General features: G+C 46.3%; 1 protein-coding gene across 2 annotated transcripts in view; it reads right to left on the bottom strand.

Annotated features, from left to right (window-relative positions):
* Positions 1 to 24593, bottom strand: part of LOC119401568 (protein bicaudal C homolog 1-B-like) — a 139956-nt gene that overhangs the window by 30055 nt on the left and 85308 nt on the right. For both annotated transcript variants that reach the window (XM_037668471.2, XM_037668480.2), the window contains 3 exons: positions 17204 to 17387; positions 6405 to 6815; positions 5211 to 5376 (listed from right to left, as the gene is read on the bottom strand). In XM_037668471.2, the coding sequence (XP_037524399.1) occupies positions 5211 to 5376; positions 6405 to 6815; positions 17204 to 17387 (761 nt within the window). The remainder of the gene's footprint in view (positions 1 to 5210; positions 5377 to 6404; positions 6816 to 17203; positions 17388 to 24593) is intronic.

Genomic DNA, 24593 nt, shown 5'->3' with positions numbered 1-24593 from the left:
GAACGAAGCACAAGCCTAAAGAACGTTTTTATCACGGATAAGTCCACGCGGATAAATTCTGTGCCATTTTCCTTGCCGCCGTTCACCAACATCCTACGGCTTTCCGCTGCTTCGTTGCGCGCTGCGATGCCAAGCACTCCTCCCGTCGCCGTATTTCCCGCGCACTCGGCAGTCCCGCATAGTATGCCATACGAATGCGGTTTCCAATGCCACTGAAGCGTTGCCTAATGATCCGATGGCTGCAGCTTGACCAAGGGGAACCGGGCGGTTCTCGTAGACTCGACGCTCCGGTAGCGACAAGTAGTTTCGGCATCGCGCCCTCGCATGCTTGGTGCGTCTTCTTTACACGAGCATCTCCGGATGTGCCAGCACAAAATAAAGTAACTGTGTGTCGGCGGGCCGCACGAACGCGAGCGTAAGCAGAGGAAGATGACACTTGTAACAACACACGAGCACACGACACCGGCAACACGGCAGCCGTGAGCGCAGAACAAAAATACAAAAACAAAATGGCCGCCTTGGGTTGCGCCAGCCAATGGGAGGCGCGAGAGAAGGGGCTCGCCTCGCGCGCGCGCGCTCTGGCCAATGAGCGTTCTACAACCACCCTTCGAAAAAGCGCCGATAGCGACCGTTCTGTTGCAGCGACGCCATTTTGAAACGCCGCAAAATGTACACAAAGAAAACAGCTTCAAAACAAGCCAAAGATGGCGGCGATCAGCCAGCTGCTGCGCCCGTGGCGCGCGCGGGAAGTTTGATCGAATTTTGGCTGTTGAGATGCATTTTGCGGCTCCCGTGGCGTCTTAAAAATAAGTTTTAACCCATTTCCCGGGCGAAATCGGCGATAATATTTTGAGGGCAGCTGCTTAGGGGTTCACACATGCCTAAAATGTGTTTTTCTCAAAACTGATTTTCTGTCCATTTTTTACTATTCTAAGACCCGCGTCCCCCCTTAAGCGAGAACAAATTATACAAAAACACATATCAAGAAAACAAGTACATATCAAGGAAGCAACAAAGTAAGTCCTTGTTGAATATAGATTACATTGCAAAGCACTTGGCCGTCAGGTAGGATCAATGTGACGATTCCTTCCAAAGAATGCAAAAATGAAAAGAAAACTGTTCCACATTTTATATCAATGGGCGAGGCTAGATATGATTTTTAAAAAAATTGCTTGACAGTGTTGCATGAAACTTTATTAACTTTCATTTAGACACGTGAAGCATTACTAAATGTGAGAGGTGGACTTCTTTTGATAATGTATTTCTTCTTATTCATAATCTTTGTCACAGAAATAAATAGCCTTTCCTGTTATTGTCTTGCTTCTAGTTCCACACTTGGCAAACATCACTTGGAATTGCGAACTAATTATTAAAGTTGAACCTGGCCGGCTTTCTGTGCATACATACAAATAGCACATATCGCCCTCTGTGCATGGATTCAATATTGTGCATGGATTCAATTCCAGTGAAGGCCTAATAAATGTTTAGCAACCCACAAGGTTTGGTTTTTGGGGACTTGACAAATCTACACAAAAATAAAGCTTCTTCATTGACTTTTTTTAAAATACAAATGATGTAATTGCAATAGCAATTATATACACTCGAGGTGCATTTTTGCCATAGGCATCGCCATGAGGTTCCAAATTCGAAGAACATTAACATCACCCTGCACATCATGTGTTCAATATGCAAGTGAAAGCATGGAAGGGCAGCAGACGATCGCAGCTCAAGCAAAGAGGAAATGCGCCAGCTGTCTTCAGCTGTGCGAAAAGCCCATGGGGGTGGGGCAAAGTGCCGGAGGTGGGGGTTGGTGGCTCCAGCAGAAACTGCGTACTGTGATGAGTAGGGGGCAATTTAAAGAGCGCGCACAACAGTCACAGAAGAAGAAAGTGACTGTGTGGTGCACGGCGGCGCCACTTGTGGAGAGCGCGAGCAGAAACGGATTTGATTCTCGAGCAACGAGGGGCAGCAGGCTAGAAAAGCTGGCAAAGGAGCTGCGTGAGGAGCAACCGTGGAGGCTACCGGCCCGTTTAAGCGCTCGTCCTGTTCTTGGTAGGACCCTCCGATGAGCTCAGATGCCTATTAGCTACGTGTGGCCACTACAGTGTTTGTGGTCACAGTCGGGGCCTGTGGGCAAGCCGGCAGCTATGTGGTCCGCTGGTCCCCTGAGGCTGGGGAACCTGTGACAAGCTGAGCCGGCCTGCAGGTGTTCTCGGTCGCTCCCCAAACATGTGGTCTGGGTATCCACCCAGGCAGTGCAACGGCCTTAACATCGACATTGTCCATGGTTGCCATGGCGACCAATGAGGCATTGTAGCGCAATGAAACACATCAACGCATCGAGCCATCACGACGGCAGTGACCCGTGAGTTGACCAGTGTTGAGTGGTGCGTGAACTAAGTGCGCTGCATTTAGTTCATTTAATGACAGTGCTGCTGAAAAACTCATGCGTACTAAGAGCAATATAGGAACGATTCTCTCGCTGCTGTGCACAAGTCTATTGATGTACGTGTAGCTCTTTTCATGTTGTTTATAAACATCTGTCCTTGTCTAAGACTCGTCCCTTATTGTTTGAGCACCTGGGCCCACACGAACCTTCATAATACTTTGAGCTGCCGGGCACGGTCGCACGTGCCCCATCTTGACAGATCAGCAGACTGCTCGTTTGTGTGGAAAATAAAGTTAATTGACTGACTGACTGACTCATACCTTTGTACGTGCTGTGTTCCGACCGCTCAGTTTGCACTGAAGCAATAGACAGCACGAAGGTCACTTCGCTCACTGCAGCTGCCGCGTTTCTTTATGGCAGCGTTTTGTTGAGTTACACCAGGCCAGATGCTAAAGGAGTTGGCAACAAATTGGAATGTTATACGAAGTAAGACTGGCAGCTATTGCATTCATTGCTTCCACCTTGCAGCAAAACTGACTTTTTTATCTAACGTTATGAGCAATAACCACTAATAATGTACAGCTGGACTGTGGATACAGGGAAAATAATTACTGAAGTATGGGAACAATACTGGCTTCTTTTTTTTGTTAGTCATTTTAACAGCATTCTTTAAGTTAATGTTCCTTCTAAGCATTGCGCATTATGTACAAATTAGAGCTAGTGTATTTAGTATAACCTTCTATAGCGCAAAGAAGTGTTGGTACACTGTGTATGCATACGGATATCTGTACACTAAAAGTGCGTTTGCACTAGAATGACACGACACCCACCAAGACGTGACGCAGATGCAAACAATTGGGAGACAAATCGACCACCAATGATGTCACCAGATTGTCTCGTCATACTAGGCTGACGACAACGACAACGCTTCCAAAGACAGTATGCCATTGTAGTGTAACCCAATGGCAGACCAAAAACACCAGCAAAACACATAGGCAGACTTGTTGGGAGATTGGTGGCAGAGAGAAAACACTCCTAAATCAAACCAAATGTGTGGCACTTCGAATCTCAAAGGGGGTGATCACAGGGGAGGTAACGGAGGCCCCACAAGACCCTCTGGCATTTGACCATGAGCATTTTCTGCGCTCCTCTGACAGCTTTTCTTCGCATCGCCTCCCCTTTGTTTACCCGTACAGTCAGTCAGTGACACAGCAGGAGGTGGCAGGGGTTGCACCGCATAAGTCAATGGTAGAAGGATACCGGCAGAAGTGAGGAAACGAGCTGTCAATTGACCGCAGCAGGCGGTTCCCCGTTTTGATTGTCTGCACAAGTCCAGTCGTCGTGCACACCTCCTGCACTGCTAGAGGATCTGCCGACACAAGGCTAGGAGTATGACATGACGCGAATCGAGTCTTCCACATACAGACTGTTGGTGTCATTGCAGCGAAACTAGGTCACCTACATGGTAAAAAATGCTCCTAGTGAAAGTTGGCAGACCGAAATTGGTGTCATGTCAGCCTAGTGTAAGCGCGCCTCAAAGGGCACCTAAACCACCCAGAAGTCAAAATTGAGTTGTGGTGTTGCAGTTGTGCACGAGCCTACAACGAACGTGTAGCCGTGAGACTTTTTTGAAATGCTGCCATAATATTGGAGTTGCACACGATTTATGATTCAAAAGAAGTCCTCGCTTGTATTGCTCTTTCCTTCGTTTGTCGGCTCGTCTCCTCCTGGCCGAGTGCTCCTCGTCGCCGTGCGAGGAGGAAGAGCGGCGAGCACAAGTACCTGTGAGTGGACTAACAGGTATTGTGGATGACGAGCAGACGACATGTTGGCGTCGCAGCGAACGCTGAGGGGATGAGGATTGCCGAAAGGCACAGAGAAGAAGAGAAGGGATTGTTTCTTAGAATTTGTTGGGCGCCCGCGGCTCGTAGCCCTGCCACGTTTGGCATTGTTGATAGTGACGGCATTCCGAACTCCATGTGCGCGTTTACTTGAAATGTTAAATTATTGGAGGTGGCTTAGGGGCCCTTTAAGCACTTACAGCTGCTACAAAAAAAAAAATATGTACTCGGGTGATCTACGGCCAGAGTCAAAATTGCAAAATGCGGAGTTTTCTTCTGAGCACACTGATAACGAGAGTGCCAGGCACAATCCAATTTTCAGGCTGGCAGAAAGCAGCCTGTCAAACCTGCATTTTGAGTGCTATTTTATCACCACTTTTTGAAGGCGATATATGCCAATGTGGTTGAGCATGTAAGCAGAAAGACAAACGATAGTATTTAAACATGCATGTTGGCATGTGCTTTAACCCGTCACCCATGCTGAAACAAGGATCATGCCTGGTATTCACTATGAGTGTGCTCAGGAGCAAGTGTCCTGCATTGCGATATCACTGCTTTGAACGTCTGTCACTTTCACCAATCTTTTTGTTGCAGCTACATCGTACCAATGAGTTCATGCACAATTATCAGCAAAAAGCTGCATATTGATAAGGTTGTTGGGAATCATTAAGCAATCACACACAAACAAGAGAGTAGCAAGCACAGATACTTGTGCTTTACTCCTGTGTAGTTGAGAATTCACAAGTGTGCATCATGAAAGGGACACCAAGGAGAAAAACTTATATTACCCTTTCACAATACCGAAAGCTCAACTCTTGTCGTGAGAAGACATGCATAGAACTTGGCACAGCAAACAATGTGTGTTGGGCATTACGGAGTGAAGGAAAAATATACACCTCAATGACACCAAGTGACATGTGGGTATGGCTCATCAGAAAGGAACGCAAGTAAAGTATTCGCACTTAAGATGAAATTCTTACGATTCCCTTGGTGAGCAGTCATGCCCCTGGGAGATATGTGTGGGTGAACCATGACTGAGTGTTTTCTTCCAGGAATCATCCTCTTCTCTGTTTGTAGACTCCTCCCACATATAGCAACCTCCATCTGCATTGCAGTGCTGATGCCCCTCATCACATGATCCAAACCCTGCAACAATAACTAATTTCTCACTGCAAGCTAGAAAAAAAAAAAGAAGTGCAAAGGGTGGAACATGTTTACAGTGGTATTGAAGGCGTGCTAGAGCAAAACTAACATAATATTCTATAATAACCAATAACCAAAAGGTAATCTCAATGTTACAACATGATCTTATATTTTGTAAAAGCCATGACAGGCAACCCATTGCTAGAAATTTTCACAATCCCTTCTACCAAAGCAGCACCTCGTAAAACTTAATTTTGGCAAGACTACACATGAAACCTTTTGTAACAAGGCACGGTCAGCTTCATGAAAAAAATCATTGACAAAATTGCGGCCTAGTCATTCAAGCGGTACAGAATGAAGTGCCTGTGATGCATTAGTCAGCTCCGAATTTCTCATGGCCTTGTCCTTGCGCCCACCACCGGTTACACCAAAGGCGGGGAATGTGGGCCACATATGCACTCTTTGGCACAAAGAGCCAGCACAGCTACCACAAATGAGTGCGAGAAAATGCAAGGTCACTTGTTAAAACCTTGTTCAAGGAATGCACAGACATGATGTAACATAAAACAAGCTATCAATTGAGAATGATAATTCTTACATTGAAGATAATGCATTTGTAACAATAATAATAATAATCAATAATAATATCATTTGTTAAAATAACGGGACTTCTGCCATGCTTTCCTGATCATGACATTTTTTGGCATGGCTGCAATATACATAAACTTACAAATGACTTCATGTCTCCAGCCTTCATTCACTCTCCTTTAAAATGCTTTTTGTGAAAGAAAGGCAAGGTAAAAAAAACAAGCAAAAAAAAAACACTCCTGTTCATGAACGTTGAGTCACAAACAAAGAACCATTCGTTCAGTTCTTTGTTGACTAGTTATGTGTCCACAACTAGGCAGCTTTCACATGAAAGTCCAGGACTGAGCCTGAAGGTGAAACAAAGGTTGTTAAAGCAGTGCTGGTACCATACACTAGATGGACTGACACTAGAGAATAAGAAGAGGCAGTAGCTGGCACAATACCATAGCCACTGTCCATGGTGCTCTCTTGGGAACTGGAACAGGAACGAGTACTCGAATTGTGGCCACACGAGCCACTTTGGTCTGGGCTTGGCAGCCTCTCCGAAACAGCACTGCATACAGAGTGGCCATTGTGGGAGCATACTGCAGAGGGCTCAAATGGGGGCGGCCTCTGTCCTCGAAAACCCAGTGACAGCTGGCTCAAAAGCAGAGGGAGCAGGGCAGCCTGCTGCTGCTGCTGGTAGTGATGTAAGGGAGCAGAGACCATTCGTGGTGCAGGGCTCACAAAAGGACCACAATTCAGCAAACCATTCCAAAAGAGCTGCTGCTGTTGCTGCCTGGCAGCAGCAGCTGCTGCTGCCGCCGCCGCTGCCGCTGCTGCTGCAGCTGCAGCAGCTTGGTGTTGGCTAGCAGCTGCAAGCATAAACAAGAAAGGAATTACAAGGAACAAAGCAGGAAATGCAGAATGCGCTGAACAAGCACATGCAACAAACGTCCTCATAAATATTTGATAATTGGCATGTCATTCTGTAGGACAGTGTAGGTCATCACTTGCACAATTATGCAATCAATAGACTTCTGCTTAACGTTTCGTGTGGTTCATGTGAGCTGGCACTGGGCGTACTGCACCCGTGCTATTTTGGACACTATATGCACGAGCCTGTCACTTTTCCTGTACTGAGCCCGCTACGATTGCACTTACTAAAGCACAGTCGTTTCCAAAAGCACCAGTACATTTGCCAGCACATGCTTGCTGTCTCCTACATGCCTCAAGTTACTCGTTGGAAGACATCGCTTTGTGTTTACGAATTAGAACCACTTCGAAATGCACTATCTGTTTGGCTACTACGTCAATCAAGCTGATGCAGAAAAAGCTTGTGTGCAAGAGGTTTTTCCAGAGCTCGGCCCTATATATGACAGCTGTGCCTGTGCTGTGTAGGCACCGTGGGCACTACGTGGTGGCAGTTTGAAATGCTTAAGGCCATGATGTGCTGTGATGTAGCTTCCAATCTCCTTGTCATCCTTCCCTGTGTGGCTTCCAGTGTGCTTGTGAAGACAAAAGAAGAGAAGCACTTGGAGCATGCGACAAATTTTTGAAACTCTGCTCACACCCAACAGATTAAAGAAATTGCTGCAGCAAGAGTTTTTGGGGAAATAAACTCCTTGAGTGTGTCAATTTTTAACGTTATGCTGCCTGTTAAAGGTTCTTGTGCACAAAAACACTGTCTACATGTAATTTATTTGTAGCGAGTGTTAGAGCAAAACGTGGTATCTATTAATTAAAACCCTCCGTAAAATGAATGTCACTGATTACAAGTAACTACAGGTAATTCACTATGTAAAAATATGTTCGAAGTCATGTATTCACTTTTGGAAAGAATTCAGATAACAATTTAAAGATAAGCATTCTAAAACTTTGCAACAAAGTGAGCAGCTGCCTTGAGCTTCAATGCAAAAAGATGGTTTGTCAAAAAAAAAAATGCCAGGCCTGCGCAGAAAGCGCAGCACAGTCACAGCGAAAGCTGGAAAAGTGACATTTCTAAGGCCCGTTGTAAAGTGTCTTGGGGCTACTAATACAAGTACACTAGCAAGGTATCCACAGCACCATAAATCATATATAATTTGTGAAGTTGGGAAGCACGTGCGTACTACACCATTATTAGTCATTCTGCAGAGAAGCGAGGTACCAGCTACACATGTGTAAGGAATTATGTGCACTTTGTTGATGATGATATATGGTATTTAATGGCGCAAGGGCCAATGATGGCCAAAGAGCGCCAGGTCATAGGACAGACGATGTGATCAGTGATGGTGTTTAGTGGCTGTATAAGGGCCTAAAATTCTGCGGACTAAAGGTGCGTAAAAATATATAATCGTTAAAATTATGAAAGTGACGTGAAAAATGCGTGATTAAGATGAGTGATAAGCGATCATGGTAATAAAGTGACAAAGCGTGGCATTAGCACTGCTACCTCGTCGATACCCTTGAGTCCAAGGGCTGGGAGGTCAGTGCTTTCTCAATTTTACATACCGCAGCAGCAGCCTCTGCTGAGAGGCCGTGCTACGGAGTCCCTGGGCATATAACGTTAAAAGTTCCTACATCTTTTAGAAATTCTAATAAAGCTCCATATTTGAAAAGAGGTTCATTTCCTATTAGCATTGATGGATGAAGTGGTATGCGTTGTTGGTATAGTAACGCAAGTGTTTTTTCCTGTAAGACTCCAGTCCTGAGCATTGTACGAGTATGTGCAGCACAGTTAGTGGCCCACCACATCTATCGCACTTCGGTGGGTCGCCTCCGAAGAGAAGGTGTGCGTGTGTGCCGTGTGTGTGTCCTATTCTAAGTCTGCAAAATGTGACATCTGTACGACGTGTTTTTGATATGGGTGGCCAGTGTCCTATGCATGGCTTCACCAAGTGCAATTTATTTTGTTTTTCACTGTCCCATAAGCGTTGCCAGTAAGCTCTGAGCTTTCGTTTTAGGAACGGTTTTAGGTCTAGAACAGGGACAGCTATAGATGTATCGGCAGCAGTTGTCGTGGGCGGATGCAGCTAATTGGTCCGCCAACACGTTTCCTTGAATCTCGCGGTGCCCTGGCACCCAGCACACCACGACGTGCTGTCCGAGTGCATAGACAGTGCATAATAGTGAGAAAAGTGAGACTAGGACAGGATTTTTATGTCTTTTCAATGTTTTCAAAGCCTTTACGACGCTTAGGGAGTCCGTGTATAGAACTGCATTTTGTAGTTTTAAATGTTTAGTGCGTTTAACAGCCACACATATCGCATAAGCCTCAGCTGTAAAGATACTTGTATTCGGGTGCAGAGCGCCGGCATCCGAAAACGATGGGCCGACCGCTGCATAGGACACACCACTGTGAGACTTCGAAGCATCGGTGAAAAATTCCGGACAAGTGTACTTGTGCTGCAGTTCGAGGAAGTACGTACGGATATGTGCGATAGGTGCGTGCTTTGTAACTTCCTCGAAGGATGTATCACAATCTAGAACCTGCCACTGCCCCGGCGGGAGATGCACAGCAGGAGCCATCAGACGGTGTTCAAGAAGTGGCACATCAATTTCCTCAGCCAGGCCCCTCACACGAAGTGAGTAGGGATGTCTCACCGCCCTTGATAGTGGAGTGTGAGGGGTGTTCGTTGTTCGCGTTCACCTTGAGAAAATATGCAAAAGTCATGTAGGATCTCTGCAAGTGGAGTGACCACTCATTGGATTCCACATACAGGCTTTCTATCGGGCTTGTCCGAAAAGCACCCGTCGAAAGGCGAATGTCCAGGTGGTGGACAGGATCAAGCATCTTCAATGCGCTTGGTGTCGCGGAGTGATAAACAACGGCCCCGTAATCGAGGCGCGTGCGGATGAGGCTTCTATAGAGATTCATCAGGCACTTCCTGTCACTACCCCACGCAGTGCGTGACAGTAGTTTTAGGATATTCATTGTTTTTATACATTTGTTTTTTATATACTTGATGTGTGGTATAAATGTGAGCTTGTAGTCGAGTATTAATCGTAGAAATTTATGCTCCGCCTCTACAGGTAGCCGTTGACCATGCAGGTCAATTTCGGGATTCGGGTGGAGGCCTCTATTTCTAGAGGAGAGAACACAGGTGCTCTTTTGTGGATTTAAGTGGAATCCGTTCTCATCTGCCCATTTCGACACCTTGTTCAGCCCAAGCTGGACCTGCCGCTCACAAATTGCTAAATTGCATGATCTGAATGCTATCTGGATATCGTCCACATATGTACAATAAAACATGGTTCGTGGGATGGAAAGATGCAACGAGTTCATTTTTATAATGAAAAGCGTACAGCTAAGCACACCACCTTGTGGTACACCCGTTTCCTGCACGAATGGTCGTGACAGCGCATTGCCCACACGAACACGGAATGTGCGGTTCGACAAATAACTTTAGATTATATTTAACATCCGACCACGTATGCCTAAGTGTGAGAGATCTCTCAGTATTCCAAAGCGCCATGTCGTGTCATATGCCTTTTCCATGTCGAGGAATACTGAGAGAAAGAATTGTCTGTGGACAAAAGCCTCGCGAATTTGTGACTCAATACGTACGAGGTGGTCAGTGGTGGATCGACCTTCTCGGAAGCCGCACTGATATGGATCAAGCAGCTTGTTTGATTCTAAGAAATGTGTTAAGCGGCAGTTAATCATTTTCTCAAACACTTTGCATAGGCAACTTGTTAATGCTATAGGTCGGTAGCTGGAAACACAGGATGGATCCTTTCCCTGTTTTAGGATTGGAATGACTATGGCCTCCTTCCAAGTAGAGGGCATCTCTCCAGAGGTCCATATAACAATGTATATAAGGAAAGGAGGGTTTTCTGTGTTTCGGAGGGCAGGTGTTTCAGCATCTCATATATGACACACTGTCATGGATCACACATATAGATAAAATTTCAGCACAGGCATCTCGCACTCTCGGCTACCTTAAACGAAATCTTAACGACGCTCCAACATCGACCAAATCACTCTCATATCTAGCATTCGTTCGTCCTCAACTTGAATTTGCCTCATCAATTTGGTCACCTCATCAGGCCTACCTAATCGACGTCCTTGAACGTGTACAAAACCGCGCCGCGCGCTTCATTGCTAAAAATTACAGCCGACATGCCAGCATCACTCACATTAAATCTTCGCTGTCATTGCCTTCATTAGATTCCCGCCGAAAGATCGCTTTGATTTGCTTATTTCATAAAATAGCATCCGGTAAACACATAACCACCCTCCCTCTTTCCAAACCGACACGAACGTCCCGCCGTTTGCACAATAACCGTTCCTTCAAACGCATTTTCGGACGCACTAACGCATTCAACTCATCAGCATTGCCAGTAGCACTTGAATTATGGAATGGTCTTCGCAATAACGTTGTCAACATTGATGACCCTGTATTGTTTCGTCACGAAGTAACCACCATTTTTTCATGACTAGTGGCTTCTACGTTCGATTAAATCATATACATGCTCTTCTCTAACTATTGTATAATTTGTTGTTGTCAAGTGATGTAATCCTTACAAATTAGTATCTCTGCATTTTGTTTATTAGTTGTATGTCACGCTTGTTCTCGCTAACAATTATATAACGTTGTTTCATAGCTTTATGTGGCATAACATGTATAGTTTTTTGCTTCCACTTATGTGATCTTATACAATGTATAATCCCCCCCTCACACAATACTCCTGCTGGAGCCTGTGGGGGTTTTGTGAATAAATAAATAAATAGACTCGATCGGAACCAGGAGCAGACTTAGTGCAGCTGTTTAGTGATGCCAGAAGTTCTGCTAAGCAGAATGGTTGATTATATGCTTCGTTTTTTGTACATTTTCATTCTAAATTTTGTTGTTCCATTTGTGCTTTGTACCTTTGGAATGTATCAGAGTAGTGTGATGAACTGGATATGTGTTGGAAGTGTGCGCCCAGAAAATTAGCTTGGTCTTCCAAGCTTTCTCTTTGGGTGTTTACCAGGGGCAGTGAGCATGTTTGTTAACTCTTTTTACCTTGTTCCATACTTTCCCCTCGTCTGTGTAGGAGTTGATACTTGTTATAAATTTTGCCCAACTCTCTCGCCGTGCTTGTCGGCGCGTTCTCCTTCCCTGTGATTTGACAAGCTTGAAGTGTTCGAGGTTTTCTGCTGTTGGAGATTCGCGTAGCATACCCCATGCTTTGTTTTGCTTTCTTCGCGCTTTTCTGCATTCATCGTTCCACCAAGGAACCCGGCGTCTTGATCCTGCACTGCTCGCTTCAGGAACACACTTGGAAGCGGCATCAACTAAAAAAGCTGTAAAGTACTTTACGGCGTCTTCTATGCTTAGAGCAGATATGTCAGCCCATGACAGGTGCGTCAGGGTTTGGTAAAGTTCCCAATCGTCTGAGTCAGCCTTCCACCGAGGCGCCTGCGGAATAGGTTCGTTTTCAGTTGGTGCACTCAGGATGATCGGGAAATGGTCACTTCCGTAAGGGTTTTTAAAAACATTCCATTTAAAATAGGTTAAAAGCGAGGGCGATGAAATGCTAAGGTCTATGGCGGAGTATGATTTGTTTGCGAGGCTAAAATATGTGGGCTCATTCGTGTTCAAGAGACATAATTTAGAGGTGAAAAGAAGCTGTTCAATAACACGTCCTCGGGCGTCACAGCGAGAGTCGCCCCACAGGACACTGTGTGCATTAAAGTCCCCAAGAATCAAATAGGGCTCTGGTAGCTGACCGATTAATAATTCTAGGTCCTGTTTGTGGAGCGGAAAGTGTGGTGGTATGTAGAGTGAGCAAATGGTAATTAGTTTATTTAAAAGAACGGCTCGGATGGCAACTGCCTCAAGTGTCGTTTGAAGCTCTAGTTGTGCACACGCTACACTTCTGTCTACTATAATGGCTACGCCACCTGATGACGCCGCAGCATCATCGCGGTCCTTTCGGAAAATGGCGTAAGGGCGGAGAAAATTAGTGTGCTTAGATTTTAAGTGTGTCTCCTGTACACACAGCACTTTTGGACTAAGGTTGTGGATAAGTTCCTGTATATCATCGAGGTTTTTAAGAAGGCCTCTTATGTTCCATTGTATTATATGTGGCTCCATATTAAATATGAAATGGTGCTGTGTGTACTGTAAGAAAGTGGTGAGTGTTCACGTGCATTGTTTTCTCTTTCAAGAGGCAGGACCGCCGTCCGGCCCCCTGATGAGTTGTTTTGTTTTCTTGGCACGGTCGGAAGAACCGCGCCGTTCTTTAGGCACCTGAGGTGCCGACGTCGTGTCCATTGCCCCTTGCGAGGCACTGGATGCCCGCATCCGCGAGCTGGCAGTTCGGTTTTCGGGCCTCGCCTGGTGAGACGAGGCCTTGAGACTCGATGACCCTGGAGTCGTCGGGCTCTGTTCGCGAGTTGGCGGAGTAGCCTGAGCTACTGCCGCCTTGGGGGCAGGTGCCACAGCCGATGGTCCGCTCAGCGCGGGCAGGGCAAGTGGCGGAGGCCGGTGCGACGCTGCCCCCTGACGCGCCGCATCGGCATAAGTCGTGCCATGGAATGGTGAGCATCTCTTTCTGGCTTCCCTAAAAGAAATATTTTCTCTCACTTTCAATGAAATAATGTCTTTTTCTTTCTTCCACACAGCACAGGACCGTGAGTACGCTGGGTGGTCATCACCGCAGTTCACACAGTGAGCTGCAGCCTCACATTTGTCTGACATGTGGTCTTTAGAGGCACACCTGGCACAAGTGGGTTGTCCTTTGCAGGTTAGAGAGCTATGGCCGTACCTTTGACAGTTAAAACATCTTCGTGGGTTTGGAATGTAGGACGGACTCTCAGTTTTGTGTAGCCTGTTTCTATGGTTTCTGGAAGCTCGCTCGGTCCGAATGTTAGTATTAGGTGCTTGGTTACCTTTTCTTGGTTGTCCCTTCGTATTTTAATTCTTTGTACATTGACGACGTTTTGTTGTTTCCATCCTTCAAGAAGTTCAGTTTCGAAGATGTTCAACAGATCCTCATCTGAGACGACACCACGAACGGTGTTCATGGACCTGTGTGGGGTGACTGTGACAGGGATACTTCCAAATGATGTGAGCCGAGAGAGGTTTTCATACTGCTTTCTGTCTTTGAGCTCAAGGAGCAGATCGCCACTAGCCATCTTAGATGCCTTGTAACCAGGTCCCAGTTTTTCAGTTAAGCTTCTTGCCACCAAAAAGGGTGAGATCGTTCTCGCTTTTTCGTCTGACTGCTCACTGTGAATAACGTGGTACTTCGGAAAGTGTTCATGTGTCTTTGAAAAGAGTTGGAGAGGTGCTTCGGTCCGTACCCTTTTCAGGGTACGATCGGATTTCGAAAAAGATGTGCTTAACATAGCATTCGCGTTATGTTTCGGCGGCGGTGCCAACCACCCACCACCGAGCCCAACAAGGGGACGCGACAGGAAATGTGCGAGGACAAGTCTGCCAGCGCCAGCTGTACACCACCGCTATAACCACATATGGTGAGCCAAGACTGGTCATCCACACAAGGTTAACCCTTGCCGCCATGAAAAATTTGAAGTAAACAGAAGATAGGAGGGGACAGGACAGATGAAAAGTGTGAGGAAAAGACGAAGATGAGGGGAGAGAGAGACAGGAAAAGGCGACTGCCGATTTCCCCTGGGTGGGTCAGCCCAGGGGTGCCGTCTACGTGAAGCCGGGGCCAAAGGGGTGTGTTGCCTCTGCCGGGGGGCCTTAAAGGTCCAAACACCCGGCGTCGGCTCAACCCCCAGGATCCCCTTTTCCCCAGACACGGCAAAGCCACGCACGGCTAGGCGTGGGAGGGGGTCGAAACCCCCCCGTTAGCTCGGGTCCGTGGTGTCTCTACACACCAAACGCCTGCTTGCGCAGACGCCCCTGCGGGGTATGTGCACTTTGTTGATGCGACGACTGATGAAAATGAATTATGGCTGAACCCTTTGTAATGGGTTGGAAGCTTTAAACGACCCACTAGTTACGTAATTTGCATTGTGTGACACCTGGTCGCTATTTCACTCTCCCACCACGCTATATGACATACGTTAACGTGAGAAAGAGAGAGGAAGAGCTTTATTGAGACCCTGAGGAAATTGATCATGGGAGCCTTACGGGCTTCCTTGGCAACCAACCCATTAACACTACAAATAAATTTTTGTGAAGTAGGGAAGCAGCCACTGTGCCATTTTTCGTCATTCTGCGGAGAACTGTGGTACCCGCTAAACATCTGTAAGGCATTATGTGCACTATGTTGATGCTGTGCCTGATGACAAATTATGGCAGAGCGCTTTGTAATGGGTTGGAAGCATTCAACAACCCACTTGTTGCGCAATTCGAATTGTGTGATGCCTGGTTTCAGAATTCACGTTGTGACGCCTGGTTGTTATTTTACTCTTCTACCACGCTACATTAGTTATGTTATAGGGTCTTTTTGCAAAGCAGTTTCAAGCACCAGCATGGCTCCGAGGTAGAATACTGGGCTCCCACGCAGAGGGCCCAGGTTCGAACCCCGTTCCATCGTGGATATTTTTTCTTATTTCGACACCAGTGGCGGCGGCGGACAACTATGGCACCAAAAACGGCCGTTGAAATGATGTCATAACAGCTTTCGCTGTAAAAAGAGCTAAGTGGAACAACAGAACTTTCACCACAATTTCACGGGTGCTTTTGTAAAAATTGGTGCAGTTTTCAGTGTTCATTTCAAGGTGATGTGTTTAGGGAAGTTACTGGCTTGAATTTTTTTTTTACGAGTGAGAAAGTACGCTATGCCCACCTCTTCAATATACAGCACAAATTTACTCAATGAACTGTATGCAATAGGAAAATAAAATTCTAATGACTGAGAAAAAATTATAAAGAAGCCCTGTTAAAATAAGGCACATTTTCCGTTTCTATCTTTAGAAAAATCATCAATTCTCATTACTAGGCAATTTTTTTAACCAGTCCACAGCGCTGTTTCTTTTTTGCAGCGGATAATTGTTCATGTTTTTGTTGGCATATCCTTCTTTCAGTGAACAGCAAATTTCTTACTCTCGACAACACTGAAGCATGTCCGTCAATTTAGATGGCATAAACCTCTCAGTATAACAAAGCTTTCTGGAAGCAACAAGGGCACAATACCATACAGTGATACAACTATGCGGGAGTTCATGACAGTCGAGCACAAACAGAAAGACTATTGTAGCATTATGCAGCTACAAAGCTCCAGAGAATAATGTAAAAAAATGACAAAGTAATTACAGACAAAGTGCTTTTTTGGGCTAGTTGGCAAATTCACATGATGGAGAATATGAAAAAAGGCAAGCAGGTTGAAAATACAGTAGCACGTCCTTGTACAATAAAACGTCCATAAGTATCCAGCAAAACTGAAGTGATACTTGCACACTACATGTAGCTCACAAGTGAATGCTACATCAGTTTCTTACCATGAGAATGGGCTATGCTCATTCAATACATAAAACAAGTCTGCTTCCAGACAGTACACTGCATACGTCAAGCTCTATCATGCCCAAAATTAGGCTTTAAGGGCCTCCTTTAGCACACAACCCAGATTTTTATTACCAGGAAATCCAGTCTGTTTATGATAGCAAATTGTTTGGTTAAAATTGAATCCCAGAAAAATGTTCGGCACACCTCTTTCTGGTTTAACCCTTTCACTGATGGCTTTGTTTTGGCAATTATCTGTACTCCCAACAGTTTTTTTTAGCATGTTATGCAGAGGATTTGTGCTGCTAGCAATGCAGTAGCATGCTCTTCAGGACACGTAAACATTTCTTGTTGAGGATTATCTCATCAAATAAATAGTACGCTTTACAAGCAAACTAATGATTGCAAGAAAATTACAAGCAATTGACTAATTAACAAAATAATTAGCCACTTATTTAGAGTGGCAGAGTCACTAACTGTCCACCCGAATTCATCAAGAGCTCCCGAGTTTCTCCGTCCATCAAATAGCACGTGCGCGTGCCACGCTGCGACACTGGCAAAGAGACACTGACCAACGCTGGTGTAGAAGCATGCACTCGATCTGTTATCGAAAATTTTACAAGTCATGTTATATGTCCACTCCAGAGATGGCAGGGACACTCCCGCATTATTATAATTATTTTTTTTTTACAAGAGCTGTCTCACAAGTGATGGGGAGTGAGTTGAAGAGGTAAACCAAGTACGCACTGGGTTGGCAAGGCTTGTGCATGTGTCGCCCGAGTTATCTTGAGATTTGCAGTGAAAGGGCTAAATAAAAAAATCTGTACCTAAAGTTCGTTGAAAAATTCTGTGTAGAGAAACGTGAAGTGTCACACCTTTCATTTCCCTCCATATCTGTTCTTGCATTATGCGTCCCTTAAGTGATGCTTGGGGAGGTGAATAAGTGATCTTGTCAAGAGGTGAAGAGCTGCCAAGCTCATCAGTATCCAGGTTCAGAATGATACGCCGCACCTCAAAGAGCAGTCTAGATTCTCTCTCAGCACAGCGAGCCACAATGCACTGCAGAAAATTGCGAAAGTAAATGTCAGGCAATAATTTAGAAGAACCATAGAAGCAGCTTTCACATTCTCTGGATGCACGGAACTGAGTATTATACACGTAGCAATTCTGAAAAATGTCTAAAAGCAAGAACAGTACATGATGTAGTTCAAGAAACATGCATGGCATAAGAAAAGCTCAATCGCTTCAGCAATTTCAACGAGTTCAGTGCAAATACTACAACGTTACATGTATGAAGGTGTCTGAATGTAACTGAATAAAGAATGATGCAAGGCCCTAAGCAGTGTTGTGCCAGAGCACCTGACCGAACGGGGAAACAAATAAACACGTGCACTTCGTTGGAAGTCCCCGGCATCGCGGTCAGCGTCTACCCTGCGACCAAGCTAAGGGGCCCGCACCTGCCACCTGGAGGCAGGGACTTAGCCCTGCATGCATTGTCTGAAATCCAGTCGTTTCAGCCGGCCACTTCGATTGGCGTCCTTCGGAGCTACCCAGCTACGGAGGGCGGCATTCCTGAGGACGATGGAAAGGCTGCTCCACACCTGGGACCAAACAGCCTCCCTGTCAACGCCTGCAACCAAGGAAAAGGCCAATCCTGCGAGCTGCCCTACCAGTTGTCCACCATCGGTGGGGTGGGTTCCAAACCGTCGTGCTGTTCGTACCGGTTTGTCCCAGATCAAACAATGGACGGATGCCTTATTTAAGACCGGGCTGGTCTGTTAGAGAGACGCCCCAGCCGACTTGGTCGTGCTGGCAGGCTCTGTCCTGCTATAACTGCGATAACCTGCTATAACCTGCTATTACCTGCTATTACTTGCTATTCCTGCTATAACGTTGTTAAGTTTTATAAACGTTTGGCCTCCTTGCTCTGCTCCTCAGCGATAAGTCCGATCATCGGCATCATCGGCTCGCCAGCCTCCCGGCTTTTATCGTCACGAAAACCCCATTCGTAACAGTGGTGGCAGCGGTGGGATACGCTACCCTCATCTCAACGTTTGGCTTCGCTGGGATACGCTACCCTCTTCTCATCTTTGGACAAGCTGGGATACGCTACCTTCATCTCATCGTTCGACACGCTGGGATACGCTACCCTCATCTCATCGTTGGACACGCTGGGATACGCTACCTCAGCGTTTGGCTGCACGGGATATGCTACTCTGATCTCAACGGTTGGAAAGTTGGATCAGATCCCTGCAGGCCCGAGGCTCGAGGACGACCACGACACCGATCGACGGCAGCCACGAGTTCGACCGGAGTCAGCTACTTTGGTTGGGTGAGTGCCCAACGTTTACTGGTCATTTCGCCAGACCTCTCTAGCACAGGCAGATGTTAGGAGAGAATTTTGTGTTTTTTGTTTGATTCATTTTACTCACTTTAAACCATGGTATTCGTTTTAAAGTAAGAGTAAATTTTGTAGAAAGGCATCACGAGGAACGAGATCGCGATGGAGAAATACCTAGTGCAGGAGCTCCTTGAAATTTGTGAGGACTTGGGCATTTCCGCCGGGTCCGCAAAAACAAAGGAAGCGATTCTCGAGGTGATGCGGGCGGAGAACGTGACCATCGGGGAAGCGCAAGACTTAATAGGGCCAAAGATGCCTTATTGCGTCACTTCGCTGCTCCAGGTCCCGCTGACTGTGAAAGTCGAGACAATAAAGACAGCGGTGAGGCGGGTCGTGAGACGCTAGAAATCGAGTCTCGTCGTAATGCGCTTGAGGAAGACGCGCGTCGCGGGGCACTAGAAGCCGAGACCAGCCGCGAAGCGCTAGAGGCCGAAGCCGATCGCGAGGCGCAGGACGCCGAAGTGCGTCATAGTGATGAAAAGGCCGACTTCGAAGGCCAAGAAAAGGGTTGTACCCGCGACAGTGGTACACCGCCACGAATAGAGACAGCTCAGGGCGAGCTGGCTGACTTAGAGCGTGTCGGGACTAACGTTAGGTCAGACGCACAGACACCTAGCCGCGGCCCCGAGAATCAGTTAGTTGAGCCGTCTCGTGCTTTGGCAAAGCAAATTGAATGCGGCGTACTTGCGAGTACGAGTGCCGATGCTGCGAGCATTCCGAGCGATACCGAAAAGAAAAGGCGTCGGCGAAAACGCGTGAAGGAGAACGCGAGAGCGACGAGTGGCGTTAAGCGCACTAAAGTGGCTAGGCGCGATGACGTCATCTCTCGGGACGCCAAGCTCCAGGTTGGGCCTAAGAAATCGAAAAGGCCCGCTAAGAAAAGATGCAAGTTGAGACAGCTGCGGAGATCTAGAGTTGGCGTCAGGCACACTAAAGTGGCCAAGCGCGATGACGTCATCTCTCGAGACGCCAAGCTAAAGGCAAGGCCTCAGGTCACGAAGAGGCCCAGCAAGAGAAAGGTCAGGCAGGAGATTCCAAGAATGCCTGCTGGAAAAAGTCTCAAGTGGAGACTCCTGCGGAAACTGAGATTAGGCGTGAAGCGCGTCGCGAAGAAAAGAATTTCAGGGAAATTCAGACGTCGAAGTCTTCACCTGGTCTCAACGTTTTTACGGCCTAGTCGGGGCAGGAGCGCAGTAAGGTGTCGCGTGCACCTGAACAGCGACAATGGAAGTCCCCCACAGTGGCGAAAGGGTAACGGCTTAGACCGGAGGGGCACAATGGACAGACAAAACCGCTGGTATGCCGGTTTGTCTGAGTTCGGCAACCACGGTACAAAGGTAGCCGCGACTAAGTGTGTCGAACAGGTTTGTTCCCTGTCCCTTTGTCGAGATCGGACCCCTCGAAAAGTGTGGAATGCGCGTCTCCCCAGAGTTCGTCTGAAGGGGTGCCGTATAGATAAGCACAGTACAATGACGGATACCAAGGCTTTCTCTTGTATCCAATTTTGGTAATTAATTTATGTGCTTACATGTGGTCGTCTGCTGATGAGTAAGGAATGCGTCAATGTTTTTGTAAATTTTTAATTTCCTCCTCATCGTAGAAGCAGACATTGAGACGTTTGTTTGGTTATTTGTTTCTTTTTTTAATATTTAGAGCCATGACCGTCAGCGCTAGTGTAAAGAGCTGTGAATGGTTTTAAAGGAGATGTAGGCTGAGTTAAAAGCCTCCGTTTTAGATACTTTGTTTCTTTTTTTTTTATAGCTAGAAACATAACCGTTAGCGCTCGTGTAGAGAGCTGTGAATTGTTTTAAAGAAGATGTAGGCTAAGTTAAAAGCCTCCGTTTAAGATACCGTTGTTTTGGTATTTAGAAGCGCCAGCGTTAGCACGGGTGAGAAGAGCTGTTCGTTGTGTTTACAGAGATGAAGGCTGAATGAGAAAAGCCTCTGTATAACATACCTTCTTATGTGTTTTTCAGTACGTGTTAGTATACGCGTCAGTGTAATTTTAGTTTCTCCTTGTTTTGTGTTAAACGCGTGAGTTTCATTTTCAGTTTATTTCGTTTTGTGTTAAACGCGTGAGTTTGATTTTCAGTTTTCTTTCGTATTTAGTTTGAAGCGCTTTGTTTTCTTTATGTAATACTCATTTGCCAAGTGCAATGAGGGAAAGCGTTTTAGCGAAAGGGCTAATGTTGTTTATCTTGAGATGTTTTGTTGATAAGCATTCAGAACACTTGCGAGTGGTGCCAAGGCGCATGATTTAGGGAGCACTTAGTGAAGTGTTTGTAGTTTTGGGGCAAAATTGAGTCTTCCCCAGCTGCTTCGATCGTCCCTAATCCGCCGATGTCACCATTGAGAATCGCTCGCGAAGACATTCTGATTGGTTTTAGCAGTGTCACGTACTGACACTAGCTAGAGGCACGTCCTCATTTTGGTATTCTTCCTGAGATACGTTGCTCGTGATGTTTTAATTTTAGCTTAGCGTAGTCTCTAGGAAATGTTTTGTTCTTTTATGCTGGTCTGGCGATTTGATCAGCATTTGGAGGGCGCTTGCTTTGGCCAGAGTGGTTTGGCTTTGTGTTGCTTCTTGGCAGTTCCAGTGAACCGCTGCTGAGCCATGGAGGGTCACTCCTTGAGGAAAGAGCTGTACGACCACAGTTGACAACGGTCAACCAGCATCGCATCATCCGAGCTGCGTTTGACAGCTCGAATTCTGGATGCATTGTCTTGTGGCGGGGGTGCTGTTGTGCCAGAGCACCTGACCGAACGGGGAAACAAATAAACACGTGCACTTCGTTGGAAGTCCCCGGCATCGCGGTCAGCGTCTACCCTGCGACCAAGCTAAGGGGCCCGCACCTGCCACCTGGAGGCAGGGACTTTAGCCCTGCATGCATTGTCTGAAATCCAGTCGTTTCAGCCGGCCACTTCGATTGGCGTCCTTCGGAGCTACCCAGCTACGGAGGGCGGCATTCCTGAGGACGATGGAAAGGCTGCTCCACACCTGGGACCAAACAGCCTCCCTGTCAACGCCTGCAACCAAGGAAAAGGCCAATCCTGCGAGCTGCCCTACCAGTTGTCCACCATCGGTGGGGTGGGTTCCAAACCGTCGTGCTGTTCGTACCGGTTTGTCCCAGATCAAACAATGGACGGATGCCTTATTTAAGACCGGGCTGGTCTGTTGTTAGAGAGACGCCCCAGCCGACTTGGTCGTGCTGGCAGGCTCTGTCCTGCTATAAACTGCGATAACCTGCTATAACCTGCTATTACCTGCTATTACTTGCTATTCCTGCTATAAACGTTGTTAAGTTTTGTAAACGTTTTGCCTCTTTGATCTGCCCTCAGCGATAAGTCCGACCTCTCCGACATCATCGGCTCGTCAGCCTCCCGGCTCTCATCGTCGCGAAAACCCAATACGTAACAGTGGTGGCAGCGGTGGGATACCACGACCCCGAATCTCGAGCTGCGCACCCGAGGGCCTATACCCACTTCGTAACGCAGAGAGAGAGAGAGAAAAAAAAAGGCTTGAATACCTGCACCTTCAAAGCATGAAATATTCTTACTAGTAGACAGCTCGTAATTATAAACTTCAATATCCTCAACCATACGAAGCTAAGAGATAAGGTGGCTAAGTAAGCAATAGAGAGTGTTCAGTTGAAGCATACCTACACAACTACAGTAGAAACTAACCCCGTGATCTATCTATCTTTCGTAGATTTCAATGTCCTTAAAGCAAATAAAAGACTCCGATTGAAGTGACCCCTTCAGATTTTCAATATGCTTCACCTCATTACATTCTCGTATTGCGGCAAAGCTGCCTTTCAAGCTCCGTTACGGTCGAACTTTGCCAAGACACATTCAACATCCAATTGGAAGTGACCCCTTTAGATTTTCAATATGCTTCAGCTTATCACACCCCGGTATTGTGGCAAAGCTGCCTTTCAAGCTCCGTTACGGTCGAACTTTGCCTAGCCCTTTCAGCCCTGGATTTTTTATCTTGGTCGGAGACTCCTTTTGTGCTTGTTTTCCTAATAGTTATGACCTCAGAAGACCACAAACGAAAAATTGAGCCAGTGGTGCAAGTATTAATGGATGTACAGACATGACATCAAATTAGGTCATCAGAGCTCAGCGGCTGTGAAATGAGAAAAATTACATCTTTTTTCCTGCTATTCACTAGAGTACACCAAATGTGAACCACGTCTCATTTTTCAGTGTTATACTCATTGAGACAGCTTCAGTACGTTGACCCGAAAATTGCGCTTAGCCGCCTCAGCGTACCCGTCTTGGCGTCACCCACGACTTCAGTCAAGGGTCTTCGTCTTTGCGGCTCCGAGCTCCACAAGCATATCACCATTTTGGTGTCAATCGCAGTGGGGATAATTGAAGAAGTATTGCCTCAAGAATGGGCAGTTTCAGTTTCATTTCCGAGGTGCTAGGGGAAATGTTGTGTGATGGTGTCAATTGACACCGCCAGGGCCGAAAGGGCTAGACACAACGTCCAATTGGAAGTGGTCCCTAGATTTTCAATATGCTTCACCTCATCACACCCCGGTATTGCGGCAAAGCTGCCTTTCAAGCTCCGCTACGGTCGCAAATGTATCAACTCAAGAAACGCTGATTCCAACATGGAGATGAAAGATGCGGCAGAGTTGGGGGCTCAATGCTGTTTCGGGCCTGAAATTTGGGCAGGAAGTCCGAAAATTCGGACGCCGAAGCTTTTTAGCATCCAAAATTTCAGATGTTCTTATATATCGACACCTACGAGTCAGATTTGGAACTGCAGACTTGAAGGGAGCACACCCTTGTCCGCCACATCACTTGGGCTTCCACAGAAGTTGAAAGAGGAGGAGAGGCTGAGGAAATGGCATGTTTGCCCATCACGTGTAAAGTGTTATTGGCAACACTTTGGTTGAACCAAATCATGTACATAAATAGAATTCGGCCTGAACATTGCCTCATTCTTGATAAGACAACTACGAAACATCACCCAGCCAGTGCTTCATCAATCTAGTGAAAACAAACACTTTCATGTTGCTATCTCATAAGAATATGATTAGGAATCCTCTCTAACTTTTTTTTCTGCAATTTCACTTCGAAGTATTCGAACAGTGTCCTAGAAATAGTTGAGAAATATTCGAAAAATATTCTATTCGATTCGCACTCACACTTCAATATTCGAATTCGCTTCGCACCCAAAATTTTGCTATTCGCACAGCTCTAGTATATACACATGCACACATACAAATGCATGCACAAACATACATAAAGTATGGTTGAACTTTAGTTGAACCATACTTTATGTATGTCACTGTAGTCACTGTAGCAGGGGCAGGTGTGGCAGGGGCTGCCACACGTCCTTTCTATGGGTGTGCGAATATCAAATTTTTCGAATACGAATCGAATACGAATATCCACCATCGAATATAGAATATCAAAGGAGAAATGCCTCCACAGTAACGATATTTTATTTAACATGTAGCTATTTGAAAAAAAAAAAAGTACATTAACAGCCTGACTGGCAACACAACATACACTGCTATCTCCAGAACACAATGTCCAGGCTAGCACAATGCACATCACAGCACAAGCAAATATCACGGCACAATGAAAGTAATGACTACATGTTATCATGAAGAAATACAAGTTGCTCCACATGATCAGGCAGCAGGCGCTCCCTTCTAACAGAGACAACCCCCCCCCCTGCCACTGAAAAGGCACGCTCGCTTGGAACAGTAGTGGCTGGTAGAGAGTTACATGGGGCAAAGCTTTGCCAGACTGGGGTATCTGAAGGTGCCTACAATCCACCACCAGTCACGTGGGTCACTGTCTTTCTTCAGAAGTGGTCCCGCATAGTGAACAAGTGGTAG

This window comes from Rhipicephalus sanguineus, chromosome 1 (genome assembly GCF_013339695.2).
Source record: "Rhipicephalus sanguineus isolate Rsan-2018 chromosome 1, BIME_Rsan_1.4, whole genome shotgun sequence".
Lineage (NCBI taxonomy): Eukaryota > Metazoa > Arthropoda > Arachnida > Ixodida > Ixodidae > Rhipicephalus > Rhipicephalus sanguineus.
Note: the sequence above shows the minus strand (reverse complement) of the source record. Positions and strands in the feature narration are given on the sequence as shown.